Source organism: Pelodiscus sinensis, chromosome 31 (assembly GCF_052426305.1).
Source record: "Pelodiscus sinensis isolate ZL-2025 chromosome 31, ASM5242630v1, whole genome shotgun sequence".
Classification (NCBI taxonomy): domain Eukaryota; kingdom Metazoa; phylum Chordata; order Testudines; family Trionychidae; genus Pelodiscus; species Pelodiscus sinensis.
Genome location: NC_143082.1, coordinates 4,159,163 through 4,177,818, shown reverse-complemented (window position 1 = coordinate 4,177,818; position 18,656 = coordinate 4,159,163). Strand labels below are relative to the sequence as shown.

Genomic DNA, 18,656 nt, shown 5'->3' with positions numbered 1-18,656 from the left:
CCGGTGTGGAGTCCCGTCCCCCCCCAGCAGCACAGAGTCTCAGTCTTGTCCCTGTGTGTGTCCTTAGCTCACAGCCTGCGTCCAGGCCTCCTCCGCCATGCTCTACCCCATGTACTGGCAGCACATCTACATCCCCACGCTGCCCCCGCACCTGCTCGACTACTGCTGGTAAGGGCATGGGGGCCTTGGGGGGGACACTGCCAGCGTGCTCCAGGGAGGCAGGAGGGTTGGTGCTGGCCACAGTTCCCCAGACAGGTGCTAGGGGGCGCTGTGCTGCAGGGAGCAGGTCGAGGACTCAGTAGGGGGCGCTCTCCCTTGGCAGTCAGCGCCTTCCCCAGTTTCCCAGGGCGGCACTGGAGGCGCTGTGCCACAAGAAGTGGGTTTGGGGGGGCTGATCTGTTACATTGATCCCCAATGTAGGGTTGCCAGGTGTTTGGTTTTCACCCGGACTGTTCAGTATTCGGGTCCCCTGTCTGGTAAAAAAAAAACAGAAAATACCGGATGGAAGCCCAGTTGGGACAATTTACCCCTGCCGTGTCAGAAGAGTGAGCACTGGGCCATTTAAAGGTGCAGTGCCCCCATTTTTTTTTTCTTTTTTGCTCAACAACTTTGGTCCCCCCCCCCCCCTTTTTTTTTTTTGCTCAACAGAATTTTTTCCCGGTGTTGTTTTTTTTGGGGGTTGGTGTTCAGTATTTTTGTTAAACCATCTGGGAACTCTGGTGCTTGGAGGCATGCAGTGTTTTCCCCAGAAAATTAGGAGGGTGTTCAAATTTACAGGGGGGTGTCAGGGCCAATGAGGGGTGAGATTGTGAGGGTGAAGGGGGGCTGTACGGTTCTCAATGTGCACGACTTTGCATGTATCGATCTCAACTAGACATAGAAACTGACGGGGTCTAAATTAGCTGCTCCCACTTGAGAGGGCGAGACATCTGTCAGGGATGGTGTAGATGGAGCTTGATCCTGCCTTGAGGGCGGGGGGCTGGACTCGATGACCTCGAGGTCCCTTCCAGTCCTATTATTCTATGATTCTATGATCTTGGAGTCCCTGCGGAGGGTCCTCTGAAAACATTCACTCTATGTGCAGCCGCAGCCAAAAAAGCTCATGGGATCTTCAGCGCTATTAGGAAAGAAACGGCTAAGACAGGCAATATCATAAAGCCTCTCTAGAAATCCACGGTTGGCTCAGATCTTGACTACTGCATGCAGTCTGTGTTACCCCATGCCCAAATATATTTATATTGGGGAGAGGGGCTACTAACATGATTCAGAGTATGAAACTGGAGGAGGGATGAAAATGACTGGGACTTTTCAGCGTGGAAAAGAGATGGCTAAGGGAGGATATGACAGAGTCTTAGAAAATCTTGACGGGTGTGAAGAAAGTGAATAGGGAATGGCTATTTAACCCATCCCATAGCACAAGAACTAGCAGCCACCCAATGCAACTGATAAGCAGCCAGTGTAAAACAAACCAAAGAAAGTATTTCTTCATGAAGTGTACAGTCAGTCAACCTGTGGAACTCCTTGCCAGAGGATGTTGTGAAGGCCAAGACTAGAACAGGGTTCAGAGAAGAGCTAGATCCATTCCTGGAGGACAGGTCTATGGGTGGCTATTAACCAGGAAGAGCAGGGATGCAGCCCTGCCATGCTCCCAGTGTGACTTCCAGTCACTGGGAATGGGCAACTCCCTCGGGGGCACCCTGCACCGGCCGCTGTGGGGAAACAGGACGCTGGGCTAGATGGACCTTTCGTGGCCATTCTCTTGTAAAAATTAATTATTATACAAACGTTGAGGACCGACATTCTCCAAGATACCGACCTCTCACGAGGACAACGGTGTAAGACCATGCCCTTGGCAAATGGGGTTCTTTAAATAGCGTGGCCTAGGAGGAAGCATGAATTGATGCCCCAAAAGCCAGCGTTCTGCAGCAAAGTCATCAACCCGAGTCGAACAAACACCATCCAGCCTTCCTGAAGCTTGCCCCTCTCTTTTCCCTCCAGCGCACCCCGCTTTTGTTGTCCTTGGTGAGGGGAGACTCAGAATGCAGAGGTGTTTTCACCTCCCAGGTGTGGGGGGAGGCACTTGGCTTGTTCCTCCAGCCCCGGCCTCACCACTCAATCTAGCTACTGCTGGTTATTGAGCTACTGTTCAATCTACTGCAGGGCTGGGCAATCAGTTTTTATGGGGGGGCCACTCCCAAGATTTTGGAAAGTGGTCGAGGGCCGCACTCTTCCGTGGTATTAATGGAGGAGGTGCGGGATCTGGGATGGAGGCTGGGTGCAGAAGGGAGCTTGGGATAAAGCATTGGGGTGCAGGAGGGAAAATGGGGTCTGGGAGGGAGTTTGGGTGAAGGAGGCAGGGAGAGATTGTGTTCTCGGGCAGGAGGTTGGGGTGCCAGATCTAGGAAGGGGTATGGGTGCATGTGGAGTAGTGAGACAGGAGTGGAGGGCAGAGGGTTGGGGAAGAATGGGGCTAAGGTGCCAGAGGCAGGTTCTGCCAGGAGACTTACCAGCCTACCTGCCGGTCCGCAGAGCTTAAAATGTTTCTACCTGCTTGGCCATGTGCTTGAGTGAGTAAGCCCGAGGGTTGTGCTTTGTGGCTGCTTGTTATTCAAACAGGCAGCTCCCATTGGCCAGTGTCTGTCCAATGGGATTGTGCTGGGGGCGGGAGCAGCATCTGAATCTCGCTCCTCCTTCCCTCTGGACTCAAAGAGAAAGAGCCTTGCAGCCAAGTTTCTGAGCAGCGTGCAGGGCAAGCAGGGTAGCCTGTCTGGGGCTCCCCACTGCCTCCATGGGCTGGATCTGGTGGCTTGATGGGCCGGATCCAGCCCGCAGGCCGTATTTTGCCCAGGTCTGGTCTACTGCCACCTGCTGCTGAGACCCCTGCAGGCTGCTCCCTTGAGGTTCCAGCTCTCACCGAGGGAACCTCTCCGCCGGGGGTGTAACTAACAGCCGGGCCAGCGCAGACTCGAGCTGAAGCATCCACACTACAAATGGGGTCGGGTACAGCGTGACCTGGGCAAAGCAGAGGGTTGGGCCAAAAGAAATCTGACGAGGTTCAACAAGGACAAGTGCAGAGTCCGGCCCTTGGGACGGAAGAATCCCAAGAATTGTTACAGGCTGGGGACCGACTGCCTAAGCAGCCATTCGGCAAAAAAGGGCCCGGGGATTCCAGTGGATGAGAAACTGGATATGAGTCAACAGGGCGCCTGTGTAGCCAAAAATACTAAGGCCACGTTCAGGTGCATTAGGAGGAGCATTGCCAGCAGATCTAGAGAAGTGATTATTCCCCACTGGTGAGGCCACATCTGGAGTATTGTGTCCAGTGCTGGGCCCCCCACTACAGAAAGGATGTGGATGCATTGGAGAGGGTCCAGTGGAGGGCAGCAAAAACTATCAGGGGGCTGGAGCACATGACCTACGAGGAGAGGCTGAGGGATTTGGGTCTGTTTAGTCTGCAGAAGAGAAGAGCGAGGGGGGATTTGAGAGCAGCCTTCAACTCCCTGAAGGGAGGTTCCAAAGAGGATGGAGAGAGGCTGTTCTCAGGGGTGGCAGATGGCAGAACAAGGAGCAATGGGCTCAAGTTGCAGTGGGGGAGGTCTAGGTTGGAGATTAGGAGAAACTATTTCCCCAGGAGGGTGGGGAAGCGCTGGGATGGGTTCCCTGGGGGCGGGGTGGAATCTCCATCCCTAGAGGTTTTTAAGTCCTGGCTTGACAGAGCCCTGGCTGGGATGATTGAGTTGGGGTTGGTCCTGCTTCAGGCAGGGGGCTGGACTTGATGCCTCCTGAGATCTCTTCCATCCCTAGGTAGGGTTACCAGGTGTCCAGTTTTCATCCAGACAGTCCAGTATTTGTGGCCCCTGGTCAGTAAAAAAAACAGAAGATACCTGATAGACGGAAGGCCGGCGGGGACATTCTTCCCTTGCCGCGTTTGGCGGGGGCGGGGGCAGCGGGGAGGATTTAAAGGCGCAGTGACCGTTTTTTTTCACTCAACAACTTTTTTTTTGCTCAACCAGTTTTTTCTCTCGCCATGTTCACGATCTTTTGTGAAAGCATATGGCAACCTTAGCCCTAAGATTCCATGATTCAATGCAAAGACGCTCTCTGGGGACGCTCCGACAGTATTTGTGATTCATAGGCAGCCCATCAAGCAAACATCTGTCCCCACCCTCTGTCTCCACTGGGATGGGGCGTTTCAGTTGAGGGATGAATTGGAGGGGCAGTTCCAGAAGCTGGAAGACGTTGCTTGCGTTAGTGAAGCTAATCCCGTCAAGGTGGGATGTTAAATAGCAACTAATTCACTAGTCGAGTAGTCGATGGACTTCCTGCTGGCCCTGAGTTCCACATTCCTCCTTTGAAATGTACAAGACTCCCAGTGGGGGCTCTTGTACATTTCAAAGGAGGAATGGGGAAGTGCCTATCGAAATTCCATCGATTACTCGACTGGTAAATTACTTGCTACTTAACATCCTGAATTTGTACCATTCGATGTGGAGATGCGAATATTAAAAAGCAGGGAAATAGCCTTTGCAGTGAGTTAAGCAGTCACGATTTTTATTCAAGCCTAAGTTGATAATGTAATCTTTATCGCCTCTGTAATCGGGTGATAACGTTCCTTTTGTAGAAGAGCGGCTACTTTTAAATCCGCGATTGAATGTGCAGGTAGATTAAAATGCTCCCCTACAGGTTTGTGTGTGTGACCGTCCCTGATGTCTGATTTGTGTCCATTTTTCCTTTGGCGCAGCGCCTGTCCAGTTTGGCCAATGTATGCGGCAGAGGGGCATGGCTGGCACTTGCTGGCGTATATCCCATTCCAGGCTCTGCCGTGAATGAGCCCTGAGGTGGTAGCTGGGATTGTTAGGGCCTGTGGTGGTGTCGGGGGTGCAGCTGTGCGGACAGAGCTGGCGGTGGGGTTTGTTGCAGGGGTGGTTCCTGAGGGAGTGTGTTTGAGGTGTGGCAGCAGGTGGGTATTTGCTTCAGGCTGGGGGGCTGTCTTTAGGCAAGGACTGGCCTGTGTCCCACAAAAGTTAATGCCCCAATAAATCCGTGAGTCCCTCAGGTGCCCCAGGACTCCGCGCTGTTTTCCCCGGGACCCCTCCGAGACAAGGGAGGGAGAGACCCCACCAGACCAGGACGGGCTAAGCACGGTCCTGCTGCCCTGTACTCACGCAACAAGCGTCACCACATTTCACTGCCTCGGCATTCAAGTGGTTTGTCACCCAACCCCCTCCAGGCTCTGTCACCCGGGCAACACAGCGCTGTAGCTGTTGGATACCCGGCGGGGGGGGGGGGGGCTGTTGGGGACATTCAGGATGGGCAGCAGTGGATATAGGGCAGGGCGAGCGGGACGGCTGCCTTGGGCCCCGTGCTTCAGTAGGCTCCACGCCAGCGCCAGGGGCGGACTGTCCCAGCAGGATGGATACCAGGAATTTCCAGGGGGGTCGTCCGCCAAAGGGCCAGCTGGTGGCTGCTGAAGGAGGCAGGGGATTGTGGCAGGGCGCCGCAGCCCCACACTTTTGAAATTCCCCGGTGCCAGCCAGTACGGGCCACGTGGGGCCGAGGGAGCACATTCGCGGTGTGCTGAAACGCCGCGCAACAGCTGAGAGGGGAGACACCTGGGCGTGGCGTGGCATGGCGTGGCAAGGCGTGGCGTGGCGTGGCGTGGCATGGCGAGGCGAGGCGTGACGCCACGGCCCAGGACTTCAAAACCGCGTGGCCCAGCATTGCACCGCTCGGTTCGGCACGTGGCCTGGAGCCTGGGCTGGGGCCGCGGCTGCCCTGCATACTGGAAGGCAGAAGGTGGATGGCAGAGGAAGGGGCTTGTGCTGAGGGGAGGGGGGCAGGTCAGGAGAAAAAAGGGGAGGAGAGACAAATGGCAGGGGGCCAAGCGGAGACAATGAGGAAAAGGGCGGGAGGGGAGGGGTCAGTGGGAGGGGGGACAGGGTGATGCTGGGAGAGGAGAAGGTAAGGGCATTGGGGGCTAAAGGGGGGAGGGGGAGGTGCTGGGAGAAGGTTTGAAAGGAGGGCTGGGCATGAGGAAGGCGAGGATGCAGCAAGGCATGTGTGAAAGCATGGGGGCAGAGGGTGGTGAGGGGGTGGGCATCAGGGAAAAAGAGGGCAAAGGGGGTAGGGGCAGTGAGGGAAGGGGCAGGCACCTGGAGGGTGCAGGGCTAAGGGAAGGTGCAGGTGCCGGGGGATTCTGGGTGAAGCAGAAGGGCAGACACCTGCAGGGGAGGGACCAGCACCAGAGGAGAGAGGCAGGGCAGGTGTGTAGAGGGAGGTGTTAGGAGAGGGGATGAAGAGGGGTAGCTCATATGATCAGAGTGGGGCTGCTGGAGGAGTGGGCACAGGGGGGACCCCTTTTTTCTGTTTTTTCTCCAAAGGGGGGGCCCCGCGATATTGTGCTGCCCTGGGCCCTGCAAAACTCTCATCCGCCCCGGGGATGGGGGTAGCGACATTGATCCTTCCTCCATCTGTGACTCATGAGTGTCTCTCTCCCCCTCCCGCTCCTTCGCAGCGCCCCCATGCCCTACCTCATCGGCGTCCACTCCAGCCTCATGGAGGTGAGTCCTGCCCCCCCGGGGAGTGGAGCCTGGGGGTGTGCCCCAGTGCACACTGGGGCTGCGGGAGGCTGAAATGTGGGGGATCCCCTGGGGCACAGAGGGGCGCGCCGTCCGTTCCCAGGTGGAAACCAAGGGCAGGTGTTTGTGCAGAAAAGGGTACCACAGCCCCGGGGGGGGGGGAATTCCCTCAGCCTGTGCCCAGGGAAGGGGGGGGGCGGTCCCTTGAATGTTTCAGTTGGCTCTCGAGTCAAAGCTGCATCTGCCAGGAGCTGGCGGGAGTCCCGGTGCTGGAGCGGAGCCGGGCGCCAAGTGACGGGCTTGCGGGTTGGCTGCCAGATCAGGCGTCCCTTGGCAAAGGGCCGTCGTGGGGGGTCTGAGGACACAGGGAGCCCGGCTGACTGGTGGGGGGATGCAGCGCCCCGAGGCCGGCTCCCTCTCAGCCCCTTCCCCTCTGGGGTGTCCTCTCCCCGCAGAGGGTGCGGAGCAAGGCCCTGGAGGACGTGGTGATCCTCAACATCGACACCAACACGTTGGAGTCGCCCTTCCAGGACCTGGAGAACCTCCCGAGCGACGTGGTCAGTCCCCGCCCCTCCCCGTCTCCGCACCAGCGGCTGCGTGAACCCCCCTGCTCTGGAGGGGGCCCCGGCCACATTCCACCGCCATGGTCCTGGGCAAGTCCCATGCTGGTCTGGATCCAAACCTGTCACCCCATGGCCAGAAGCTCCCAGTCACCCCTGCTTTTCTGTTCTGTGCCCCCTCTGAACACCCAGGGCACGGGGCGGGGAGCTCTGAGCCCCTGCTGGCTTCTCCCAGCCTGGCAGATCTTATCCCCAGTGCCGACTACACCCTTCAGCTGCTTCCTGAAGGGCGTATGTCTCCGGGGGGCCCCGGGGACCCTCTAGCCCTGGCCCACAGACGGATCCCCCCGTACCTGTCCAGACGGCCCCCTGGGGGTGTGATTTGCAGGGACCCAATGGTATTTCCCTCCCTCTCCAGCGCATGGACTCTCCCACCTAATCCAGGGGTCCCTGCCCTGCTGAGCTCAGCTTGAGCAAGCCCCAATGTCCCCCGGGGTCCCAGGCACTGACTCTGATGCGCTCCTGTGGGTTCCTCCTCTCCCAGGTGTCCCTGCTGAAGCTCCAGCTGAAGAAGCAGTCGGCCACCACTGGGGACGGGGTGGCCCGAGCCTTCCTCCGGGCCCAGGCGCTGCTCTTCGGCAGCTACCGCGACGCGCTGCTTTGCACCCCGGTGAGGCGGCTCCCCACCCTGCTCGCTGCGGGCAGCTCCCGGGAGGGGGAGGGTGCAGCCTGAGACGGGATGGGGCCAGGTGGCTCAATGTCACCCCCTTGGGCAAGATGTTCACTAGGGGTGCTGTGGCGCCTTGACCCCCTGTCCTGGCCCAGGAACCCAGTGCTGTGCACTGGGAATTATATATTAGGTGTATTACGGTAGCCCCAGGGCACTCCAGTCAAGGGCAAGAGTCCACTCTGCCAGGTGCTGTACATTATATATTAGATGTATTATGGTAGCCCCTGGGAACCCCAGTCAAAGACCCCATTTTGCCAAGTGCTGTACATTATTTATTAGGTGTGTTACGGTAATACCTGAGGACCCCAGTCAAAGATCCCATTATACTAGCTGCTGTATGTTATTTATTAGGTGTATTACGGTAGTCCCTGGGACTCTCAGTCAAGGCCAAGACCCCACTGTGCCAGGCGCTGTACGTTATTTATTAGGTGTATTACGGTAACAGCTGGCAACCCCAGCCAATGGCAGGAGTCACAGTCGCAGAACAAAAACAAAGTCCACCCCCCCCCCCCGACATGTTCCCTCTTCCCACGTGCCCCATGTGTTCCCCTCCCAGGGGTCCCCCTGCTCTGTGTAGCAGCCCAAGTGTTTCCCCGTGTTTCCAGCCCTGCCCTGCGAGTGTCCACACAGAGCACTGCCAGAGGAGCACAAAAGGAATCAGCCCTTGAAGTGTCTGTCTTCCCCCTGCTGGGGGGTTTCCTTCTCCAGGGATCCACGTGGGGAACCCCCAAACCCTCCCCACTCTGTCCCCTCCTAATGCCCCCTCGCAGGCAGAGCTTCCTGAAACCCAGGGGCCGCTGTGGGTTTCTCTGTGCAGGGGGAGGTGCTCAGCCTGAGTGCTCCAAGGGTTAAGCCGGGGGGGGGGGGGAGGCGGAAAGGCAGGGAGAACACCAGTCTGGCCCAGGAATCCCCCCTCCCTCCAGTCAGTGCCCTCAGTGCAGACCCCTGGAAGTTGGGGGGGGGGTCTTGTGCATTGGGCTAGTTGTCAATTCCCGGTGTGGAGAGCAGGCTGGCTTTGTCGGGGGGACCCCACTCCAGGCCTCCCCCCCCCCCGAGGGGGCACAGAGCTGCTGTCTCTGAGCTGGGGCCCCAGCCTCCTAGGAGGGTAATGCCCCCCTTGAGCCTCTGTGCCCCCCTCCCCCAGGGCCAGCCCATCTCTTTCTGCCAAGAGTCCTTCCTCAACCACAAGTCCAGCACCATGCGGGAGTTCCTGCACAACGCCGTGCATCTGCAGCTCTTCAAACAGGTAACGGGGGCAGCCCGAGGCTGGGGGGCAAGGAGTCCTGAGACCCCCGGAAACATTGGCAGCCCTTGGCCATTGGGAACGATGTGCCTACCCCCCACCCCACCCCACCCCACGTGTGCGACCTGCCTTCTACCTCGGAGGGCTGAGGGTGCATCTAGGAGCATTGGGGGGGGGACCTGGGGTGGGGGGGCTGACTGGGCCACCCCATCCTGAGCCAGTGTCCAGGGCTATAAGGCTCCATGGTGCCACAAGAGCCATTAACAAAGGGCCCCTCCCACATTATAATTAATGCTCCCACTGCATCATCATGTGCTCTCCCCGTAATGTTCCCCTCCAGTGGTTCCCCCCCCATCTGCCTCCTGTGTGCTCCCCTCCAATGGTTCCCCCCATCTGCCCTGCCATGTGCTCCCCTCCAATGGCTCCCCCTCCATCTGCCCTGCCATGTGCTCCCCTCCAACAGTTCCCCCTCTCCAGCTGCCTCCTGTGTGCTCCCCTCCAATGGTTCCCCCCATCTGCCTCCTGTGTGCTCCCCTCCAATGGTTCCCCCTCTCCATCTGCCCCACCATGTGCTCCCCTCCAATGGTTCCCCCTCTCCATCTGCCCCATCATGTGCTCCCTCCAATGGTTCCCCCTCCGTCTCCTGTGTGTTCCCCTCCAATAGTTCCCCCTCTCCATCTGCCCCACCATGTGCTCCCCTCCAATGGTTCCCCCTCTCCATCTGCCTCTTGTGTGCTCCCCACCAATGGTTCCCCCTCCATCTGCCCCCTATGTGTTCCCCTCCAATGATGCCCCCCTCCATCTGTCCCTAATAAGTGCTCCACTCTAAGGGTTCCCTCTTCTCCGTCTGCCCTCCCATTCTTCCCTCTAATGGTTCCCCCTGTCCATCTGCCCCTATGCTCCCTTTTAATGGTTCCCCCTGTCCATCTGCCCCTGCCCTTTGCAATTTTCTCTAATGGTTCCCTCTTTCTCCATGTGCTTTCCCTGACTCCCCTTGCACGTGTCCCCCCCACACGCCACCAACTCTTCAGTTCATCGACGAGCGCCTGGAGAAGCTGAATGCCGGCGTGGGCTTTTCAGACGTGTTTGAGCAGGAAATCACCAACAGCGGGATGGCGGCGGGTAAGGAAGGGGCAGCCACCGACTGCACCTGCCCTGGGGGGCAATTGGGGCGCAGTGCCCCCGGTGTGAGCCCTTCTGCGTATAACACAACCCCATCCACATCCCCAGGCAGCCACGGCAATGGGTTTGCTTGGCCCTGCTCATCCTGACCCCACGCCATGACTCTGCCCCCCCACGTGGTCATCGTGGACCACAAGCCAAATATGAGTCAACACTGTGAGACTGTTGGGAAACAAGCAAACCTCATTCAGGAGTGTTGTGAGCAGGACACAAGAAGTCATTCTGCTCTACTCTGCGCTGATTAGGCCTCACTTGGAGGATTGTGTCCAGTTCTGGGCACCACAATTCAGAAAAGATGTGGCCAAATTGGAGAAGGTCCAGAGAAGAGCAACACAAATGAGTAAAGGGCTAGAAAACATGAACTGTGAGGGAAGACTTAACCTCTGAGATAGGACGAGAAGCAAGGGGTTTAAACTGCAGCAAGGGAGGTTTAGGTTGGACATTAGGAAAAACTTCCTAACTGTCAGGGTGTTAAACACTGGAATAAGTTGCCCAGGGAGGTTGTGGAATCTCCATCCCTGGAGATATTTAAGAGCAGATTAGACAGGCACCTGACAGGGATGCTTGGCCCTGCCATGCGGGCCAGTGACTGGACTCGATGAGCTCTAATGGCCCGTTCCAGTGCTAGGATTCTACGACTCTGCCTCCCCCAATCTGTCCATCCATCACTGTGACCTCTGCCCCCTCAGCTGTGACCCTTTAACGTGGGTGCCACCCGAGGTTCCCCCACAATGCAGTGGCACTGATGGTAGAGCTGGCTTGGCTGTATCCACGTCCGCACAGGATGTATGCCAGGCATGGGGGAGGGGGTGTGAGGACCTTACCTAGGGCTCTGAGTCTCTAATGGCCTTTTCCTGTCCCTATGCAGGTAACCTGAGGTCATACCATCTGTGGGTAGAAAGCCTTAAGGTATGGGTTCCATTCCCAGCTTTGGGAGGGGTGTGGGGCATAGTGGTTAGAGCGGGGGAGGGGGGGCTTTGAGAAGGGAGTCGGAAACCGGATGCCTGCATTCTATTCACCCCTGCCACTAACTTGCAGCATAATCTGGAGGATGGAAGGGGTCCTCCCTCCCCCGAACCTGACACACCTCCGTGCCTCAGTTTACCCCCTCTGGAAAATGGTGATGACACGGACCTGCCTGCATTAAGCATTCCCTGAAGCGTCTAGCAGCACAGAGCCAAATTTTGCCATTGGCGCAAGGAGGAATTGGATTTGACGTTCAGCAGATACAATTTACACCCTGAGAGGGCGGGTCCTTGGGTGTCAATCAGTGTAGTCCCATTGACCACAGAGAGGCCAAGATCTGACCCCTGCCATCCTGGGGGCTCGGAAATGGCCAGTGACTAAGTCACAGAGAGGTGAACGACAGGAGCCACTGCCCCTACCGAGTCCCGTGGCACCTTATAGACTAACAGATTTATTGGAGCATAAGTGTCAAAGTGGGTCTCAGCCCACGAAAGCTTATGCTCCGAACCATCTGTTAGTCTCTAAGGTGCCACTGGACTCCTCATCGCTTTGCAGATCCCGACTAACACGGCGACCCCTCTGATACTTGATCCCTGTGTCAATTAACTCCCCCGGGGGCATGTAGCATGAAAACGAGCGTGACGCTACTGAAGCCGCTGGAGTGACCATGGTGGACTCAGAAGCTCACACCCAAAGTTGTTTTCATTTCTCGTTAGCGCCCATCCGTGGCTTAGCTGCGCCGACAATGTTGCCCCTCTCTGGAGAGGTAGCAGATGCCCAAAACCTTGCATGTCCGCTGCCCGTTGGAGGAGGAATCAGCGAGATGGAGTCTGGGCATATTTGCAACTTGTTTATGTACACTCTGTACCGGAACAGAGGCATCACAAGCTGCAGGCAGGCCAAGCCCTTGTTCAGGAATCCCAATCCATTGCACAACTCGCTTCCCAGGGTGCAAAGCTGCCTCAGGAATCAATGCCAATTGGAGGCTGAGATGGAGCTCATCCCCAGCTCTTAGCCTGGCCCCCAGTTGAACTGCCCTGCGCAGTGTGGCTACGTCTAAATTGCATCCCTTTTTCAGAAAAGGGATATAAATTAGACGTATCGCAATTGCTAATGAAGCAGGGATTTAAATCTCCCCCGCTTCATTAGCATAAAAATAGCTGCTGCTTTTTTTCGGCAATGAGCTTTGCCAGAAAAAAGCGCCATTTAGATGCTGATCTTTCGGAAAATAAAGCCTTCTCCGAAAGATCCCTTATCCCTTATTTTATTTTAAGAGGGATAAGGGATCTTTCGGAAAAGGCTTTATTTTCTGAAAGATCCGCATCTAGACTGGCACTTTTTTCCGGCAAAGCTCATTGCCGAAAAAAAGCAGCAGCCATTTTTATGCTAATGAAGCAGGGGAGATTTAAATCCCTGCTTCATTAGCAATTGCGATACGTCTAATTTACATCCCTTTTACTAAAAAGGGATCTAGTCTAGACATAGGGGCTACGTCTACACTGGCATGATTTTCCGGAAATGCTTAAAACGGAACAGTTTTCCGTTATAAGTATTTCCGGAAAAAGCGAGTCTACATTGGCAGGATGCTTTTCCGGAAAAGCACTTTTTCTGGAAAAGCGTCCGTGGCCAATGTAGACGCGCTTTTCCGCAAAAAAGCCCTGATCGTCATTTTCGCGATTGGGGCTTTTTTGCGGAAAAGACTACTGGGCTGTCTACACTGGCCCTTTTCCAGAACAGTTTTCCGGAAAAAGGACTTTTGCCCGAACGGGAGCAGCATAGTATTTCCGGAAAAGCAGCTGATTTCTTACAGTAGATCATCAGTGCTTTTCCGGAAATTCAAGGGGCCAGTGTAGACAGCTGGCAAGTTATTCCGGAAAAGCGGCTGCTTTTCCGGAATAAGTGGCCCAGTGTAGACACAGCCAGCCTGTGTGTCTTCCTAAGACTGACCACTTGCTCGCGCACCAAGGAAAAACACAAACGTGGAGACCACAGGTTCGCAGCGCTGGCCTCCAGCGGGTTCTAGTTAGTGGGACCGTGGAAGAGGGCAGCCCTCCTCTCTCCCCCCCCCCCACTGGCAGCAGACCCCACCAGAAACCCCCCGCCATTGCAAAACTTGACACAATGTGGATTCTTGAAAGATGGGTGTGCGACAGCGCCACCTGGCGACTCCTGCAGTAACTGCTCACCCACAGGCTCCCCCTAGTGGCAGGAAGGTTAAGGGCCAAGCACCAAGCTGACTGCAGGAGGCACCAGGTGACGGGGTCGCTCCAAGGCAGGGTCTCTGTGCTTTGTCTTGCCAGAAAGGCGGCGGGGCTCTGTTCCACACAGTGAAGAGCAAGACCAACCCAGCGGTCAGGAACATGTACAAATACGTAAGGCCACCTGCTGGATCCACGCCCTTCCCGTTCGTTGGGTGCTGATGGTGGGGGGGTGCAGTCGTGTAGCAGTGTAGGGGCTTCCTGGGGGTTGGGGTATCGCAAGGGGGGGCCACCATGTTTCCATGCAGTGGGGAACGTAGCACGGGATGCAGTCATGTCTCCATGCGAGGTGAGGGTCCCAAGACTGGAGCCTAGCGGGGCGCAGTCATTTCCCCGTGCAGGGTGGGGGAGCATAGCGGGGTGCAGTCATGTCCTAGTGCAGGGTGGGGGAGTGTAACGGGGTGCAGGCGTGTCCTCATGCAGGGTGGGGGAGCGTAAGGGGGGGGAAAGGTGTGTCCCCGTGCAGGGTGGGGGAGCGTAGCAGGGTGCAGGCATGTCCCTGTGCGGGGGGGGGGGGAGCATAGCAGGGTGCAGTCGTGTCCCCGTGCAGGGTGGGGGAGAGTAGCGGGGTGCAGGCGTGTGCCCGTGCAGGGGGGAGCGTAACGGGGTGCAGGCGTGTCCCTGTGTGGGGGGGAGCATAGCGGGGTGCAGGCATGTCCCCGTGTGGGGGGGAGCGTAGCGGGGTGCAGGCGTGTCCCCGTGCGGGGGGGAGCGTAGCAGGGTGCAGTCGTGTCCCCGTGCAGGGTGGGGGAGAGTAGCGGGGTGCAGGCATGTGCCCGTGCAGGGGGGAAGCGTAGCGGGGTGCGGGCGTGTCCCCGTGCAGGGTGGGGGAGCGTAGCGGGGTGCAGGCGTGTCCACGTGCGGGGTGGGAGAGCATAGTGGGGTCCCCATGTGGGGGGGAGCGTAGCGGGGTGCAGGCGTGTCCCCGTGCAGGGTGGGGGAGCGTAGCAGGGTGCAGGCGTGTCCCCGTGCAGGGGGGGAGAGCATAGCGGGGTGCAGGCGTGTCCACGTGCGGGGTGGGAGAGCATAGCGGGGTGCAGGCGTGTCCCCATGCAGGGGGGGAGCATAGTGGGGTGCAGGCGTGTCCCCGTGCAGGGGTGGGGGAGCGTAGCGGGGTGCAGGCGTGTCCCCGTGCGGGGTGGGGGAGCGTAGCGGGGTGCAGGTATGTCCCCGTGTGGGGGGGAGCATAGCAGGGTGCAGGCGTGTCCCTGTGCAGGGGGGAGCATAGCAGGGTGCAGGCATGTGCCCGTGCGGGGTGGGGGAGCGTAGCGGGGTGCAGGCATGTCCCCATGCAGGAAGGGAGCATAGCGGGGTGCAGGCATGTCCCCGTGCAGGATGGGGGAGCACAGCAGGGTGCAGGCATGTCCCCGTGCAGGGTGGGGGAGCGTAGCGGGGTGCAGGCGTGTCCCCGTGCAGGATGGGGGAGCACAGCAGGGTGCAGGCGTGTCCCCATGCGGGGGGGGGAGCATAGCGGGGTGCAGGCGTGTCCCCATGCGGGGGGGGGAGCATAGCGGGGTGCAGGCGTGTCCCCATGCGGGGGGGGAGCGTAGCGGGGTGCAGGCGTGTCCCCGTGCGGGGTGGGGGAGCATAGCGGGGTGCAGGCGTGTCCCCATGCGGGGGGGGAGCGTAGCGGGGTGCAGGCGTGTCCCCGTGTGGGGTGGGGGAGCATAGCGGGGTGCAGGCGTGTCCCCATGCGGGGGGGGGAGCGTAGCGGGGTGCAGGCGTGTCCCCGTGTGGGGTGGGGGAGCGTAGCGGGTTGCAGGCGTGTCCCCATGCGGGGGGGGCAGCGTAGCGGGGTGCAGGCGTGTCCCCATGCGGGGGGGAGCGCAGCGGGGTGCAGGCGTGTCCCCGTGCGGGGTGGGGGAGCATAGCGGGGTGCAGGCGTGTCCCCGTGCGGGGTGGGGGAGCATAGCGGGGTGCAGGCGTGTCCCCATGCGGGGGGGAGCGTAGCGGGGTGCAGGCGTGTCCCCGTGCGGGGGGGGGGAGCATAGCGGGGTGCAGGCGTGTCCCCGTGCGGGGTGGGGGAGCATAGCGGGGTGCAGGCGTGTCCCCGTGCGGGGTGGGGGAGCGTAGCGGGGTGCAGGCGTGTCCCCATGCAGGGTGGGGGAGCGTAGTGGAGTGCAGGCGTGTCCCCGTGCGGGGTGGGGGAGCGTAGTGGGGTGCAGGCGTGTCCCCGTGCGGGGGGGGGAGCATAGCGGGGTGCAGGCGTGTCCCCATGCGGGGGGGGGGGAGCGTAGTGGGGTGCAGTCTCCCCGCTGCAGCTCTTTGGGTGCCCAGTTGTAGAAGACACGAGGGAGCCAGGCCTGGCCTGGTGCCTCGTCATCCCCTCTCTGTCCCCTGCAGGCCAAGAGCCAGGCGCGGGACAGGCTGAAGGAGATGCGCAGTCGCTTGAGGTACAGGGTAAGATTCCTCCTGCGAGATCCACTCGGCTGGGGGACCCTGCGCAGCCTCCCTCTCCCCCCTCCCCCGCCTCCGAGCCAGGGATTCCCCCTTGCTGTGGGGATTCCCCAACCCAGCTCCTCTCTGCTCAGCCTCTTGCTGGGGGCGCAGGTGGTGCCGGGGCTGGGGGGCTGATCAGAAGGCGGGCCGGGGTAATTGGTGTGGATGGGCTGCAGGCCAGGGGTAGTTAGATGCGAAGGGGGCAGGAGACCACAGGGGGCTCAGGATTGGGGGCCGGGTCGTAGGTCCTAAGGAAACTTTCTAATCCTCGGCCAGGGCAGGAACCTGCCTGGAGTTCCCATGATGCTCTGCTGGGAGAGCCCCCTTTCAGGATCCCCAGAAAAAGACCCCTTGATTCAAGGGGGCTAGAACCAGCTGCCCCCCATCCCTTCCGCCCCCCCTTGAATCCCTGCTCCTGGCAGCGGGTCTCCCTGGGGGAGGTGCTGGCCCCCCCAAGATGCACTGGGCTCCAGACACGGTCCCGTGCAGGCGACCTTCGCCCTCTCCCGCCCGGTTAAGTGGCCTGTTGAAAGGGCACGGAGCCCCTGCTCTCGGCGTTGTTGGGCTCTGGCGCTCCACAGGTTCAAATCCCAGCTCAGGCCAGGAGCCCCTCCCCATGCAGGGCCCCACCAGCTCCCCTTGGCAGCCCCCCACGGGGCCAGGACGCCGATGGGGGCAGCCGGCCCTGGCTCTTCGGACGCCTTGCCGGGGTGTCTGCTCACCAGCCTCCCGCCCGGCGCTTGTCCCCCGCTCCAGGACTTGAGCCAGGCCTCCTTGCTGCAGCGGGCTGGCTCCCTGCGGTGCGACCAGCCCTCGGGGACCATGCTGCCCCGGAGCAACCAGTCCGAGTGCCTGCAGCGCCGGCTGCCCATCACCCAGCACTTTGGGCAGGTGAGCTCGTGTGGGCTGGGGGAGGGCACATCTGGATGGGGGGCAGGGGCTGCAGAGGCAAAAGTGGGGCATCTGGAAGGGAAAACTGGAGGGGGGGTAATTCCCATGCAGAGGTGGAACATCTGGGGGGAGTCACAGGGCAGGCAGGGAATCCTGCAGAGGGGGAACATCTGGAAGCGGGAGCGGGTAGTTGGGGACGGGAATCGCTCCCCGCCCCGCCCCTCCCATGTACCCCTTAGCCTCTGAGTACCAGCTGGAGGGTGCCAGGCCAGCATGGAAGGGCCTGGGGGGCTAGGGTGGTCCTTCCCCCAGCTGGAGGGGCTCGGTGTTGCACTGCCCTGGGGATCAGTTGCTCCTGCGTCTTTCCTTGCAGTCCCGGCCCCTGCGACCCAATAAACGCGCCGGTCGGACAGAGCTGGAGGCCCAGAGGTAACGGTGGGGTGGGGGCGGTGGGAGCTGGAAGGCAGAGATGGCCTGGGGTGTGGGCCGCAGAGCGGGGGGGTCCCCACCTTGGAAGCCCCCCCACCCTTCCCCTTGGGGCTCGCTGTCGATGTCCCCACCTCCCCCGGTGCGGGCGGCGTTCACGTGTCACTGTGTGCGTGGCCGGGGGCGGGTCCGTCGACAGCCCCACGTGGGTCGGGGCGCCACGCGGGAGGGAGGCCGGCGGCTGTGTGCGCGGCGCGTGCGGCGTGCGAGTTCACGGCCAGACGTGAGCCTGGGACAGTCGTGGGCCTCACGCGTGCGTGTTTCACTTTCCATCCGTGCGCTCAGCCTCGTGCCTGGCCCTGTACAGAGGCTCTGGACACAGAGGGCGGGGGGGGGGGGGGGACAGCAGTGATGCACGAGCACGTGTCCCATGTTGCTCGACTTGCGTGCGGAGACGTGCGAGCTCCCCGTCACACGCGGCCCTGTCGCCCGTTTGCACACGTTCCAGCCTCCCTTCCCCCCTCTCGCTCAGGGCTGCCCTGGCCGACGGCCCGGAGGCTCCCCCCAGCCCCGAAGCCAGCCCCAGCGCGGGGGAGCTGGACAAGGGCTTCCTGGAGACGGGCGAGCTGGACCTGCTGGGCGAGATCTTCGAGACGCTGAGCCTGACGGCGCCCACCGGGGTAGGCGTGCTCTACGGCACCCGCAGCCTGGACTTCTGCAGCCTGGAGGAGAGCGGCAGCTTCACCAGGGTGAGCGCCCCTCCCCTGCACCCTCCTTGCGGGCACCTACATGGGCGTCTCCCTGTGCCCCCCCACGGGCACCTCCCTGTGTCCCCTCCCCCATGGGCATCTCCCTGCGCCTCTTCCCCCGCGGGCATCTCCCTGTGCCCCCCCACAGGCACCTCCCTGTGCCCCCCCTGCCGGCGTCTCCCTGCGCCCCCTCCCCCATGGGCATCTCCCTGTGCCCCCCCCCCCAGCCTCCCTGCGCCCCCTCCCCCATGGGCATCTCCCTGCGCCCCCCCCACCAGCGTCTCCCTGTGTCCCCTCCCCCATGGGCATCTCCCTGCGCCTCTTCCCCCGCGGGCATCTCCCTGTGCCCCCCCACAGGCACCTCCCTGTGCCCCCTCCCCCATGGGCATCTCCCTGTGCCCCCCCCTACCCCCAGGCCCCCACTCCCCTTCTCCCCCCCTCCCGTGGGCACCTCCCAGTGTGCCCCCTACCTCACCTTCCCTCCCCCCCCCCCTCCCTCCCAGGCCCCTTTCACTGGAACCCCCTCAACTCTGCCCCTTGCTTAGCCCCGCCCACATGTTCACCTCCAGGCTCCGCCCCTTCTGCCCCTCCCTCAGAACCCTCTGCTAGCCCCTCTCTCACCTTAATCCCCCGA

At 60.3% G+C, this 18,656-nt stretch overlaps 1 protein-coding gene across 3 annotated transcripts in view; it reads left to right on the top strand.

Moving 5' to 3' along the window:
• Positions 1–18,656, top strand: part of DENND1C (DENN domain containing 1C) — a 29,774-nt gene that overhangs the window by 8,803 nt on the left and 2,315 nt on the right. For 2 of the 3 annotated variants that reach the window (XM_075902310.2, XM_075902312.2), the window contains 12 exons: positions 68–168; positions 6,515–6,560; positions 7,034–7,135; positions 7,683–7,808; positions 9,013–9,114; positions 10,143–10,233; positions 11,162–11,202; positions 13,560–13,631; positions 15,861–15,917; positions 16,713–16,847; positions 17,221–17,276; positions 17,806–18,022. In XM_075902310.2, coding sequence (XP_075758425.2) covers positions 68–168; positions 6,515–6,560; positions 7,034–7,135; positions 7,683–7,808; positions 9,013–9,114; positions 10,143–10,233; positions 11,162–11,202; positions 13,560–13,631; positions 15,861–15,917; positions 16,713–16,847; positions 17,221–17,276; positions 17,806–18,022 — 1,146 coding nt within the window. The remainder of the gene's footprint in view (positions 1–67; positions 169–6,514; positions 6,561–7,033; positions 7,136–7,682; positions 7,809–9,012; positions 9,115–10,142; positions 10,234–11,161; positions 11,203–13,559; positions 13,632–15,860; positions 15,918–16,712; positions 16,848–17,220; positions 17,277–17,805; positions 18,023–18,656) is intronic. The other variant, XM_075902311.2, reaches the window with a different exon arrangement.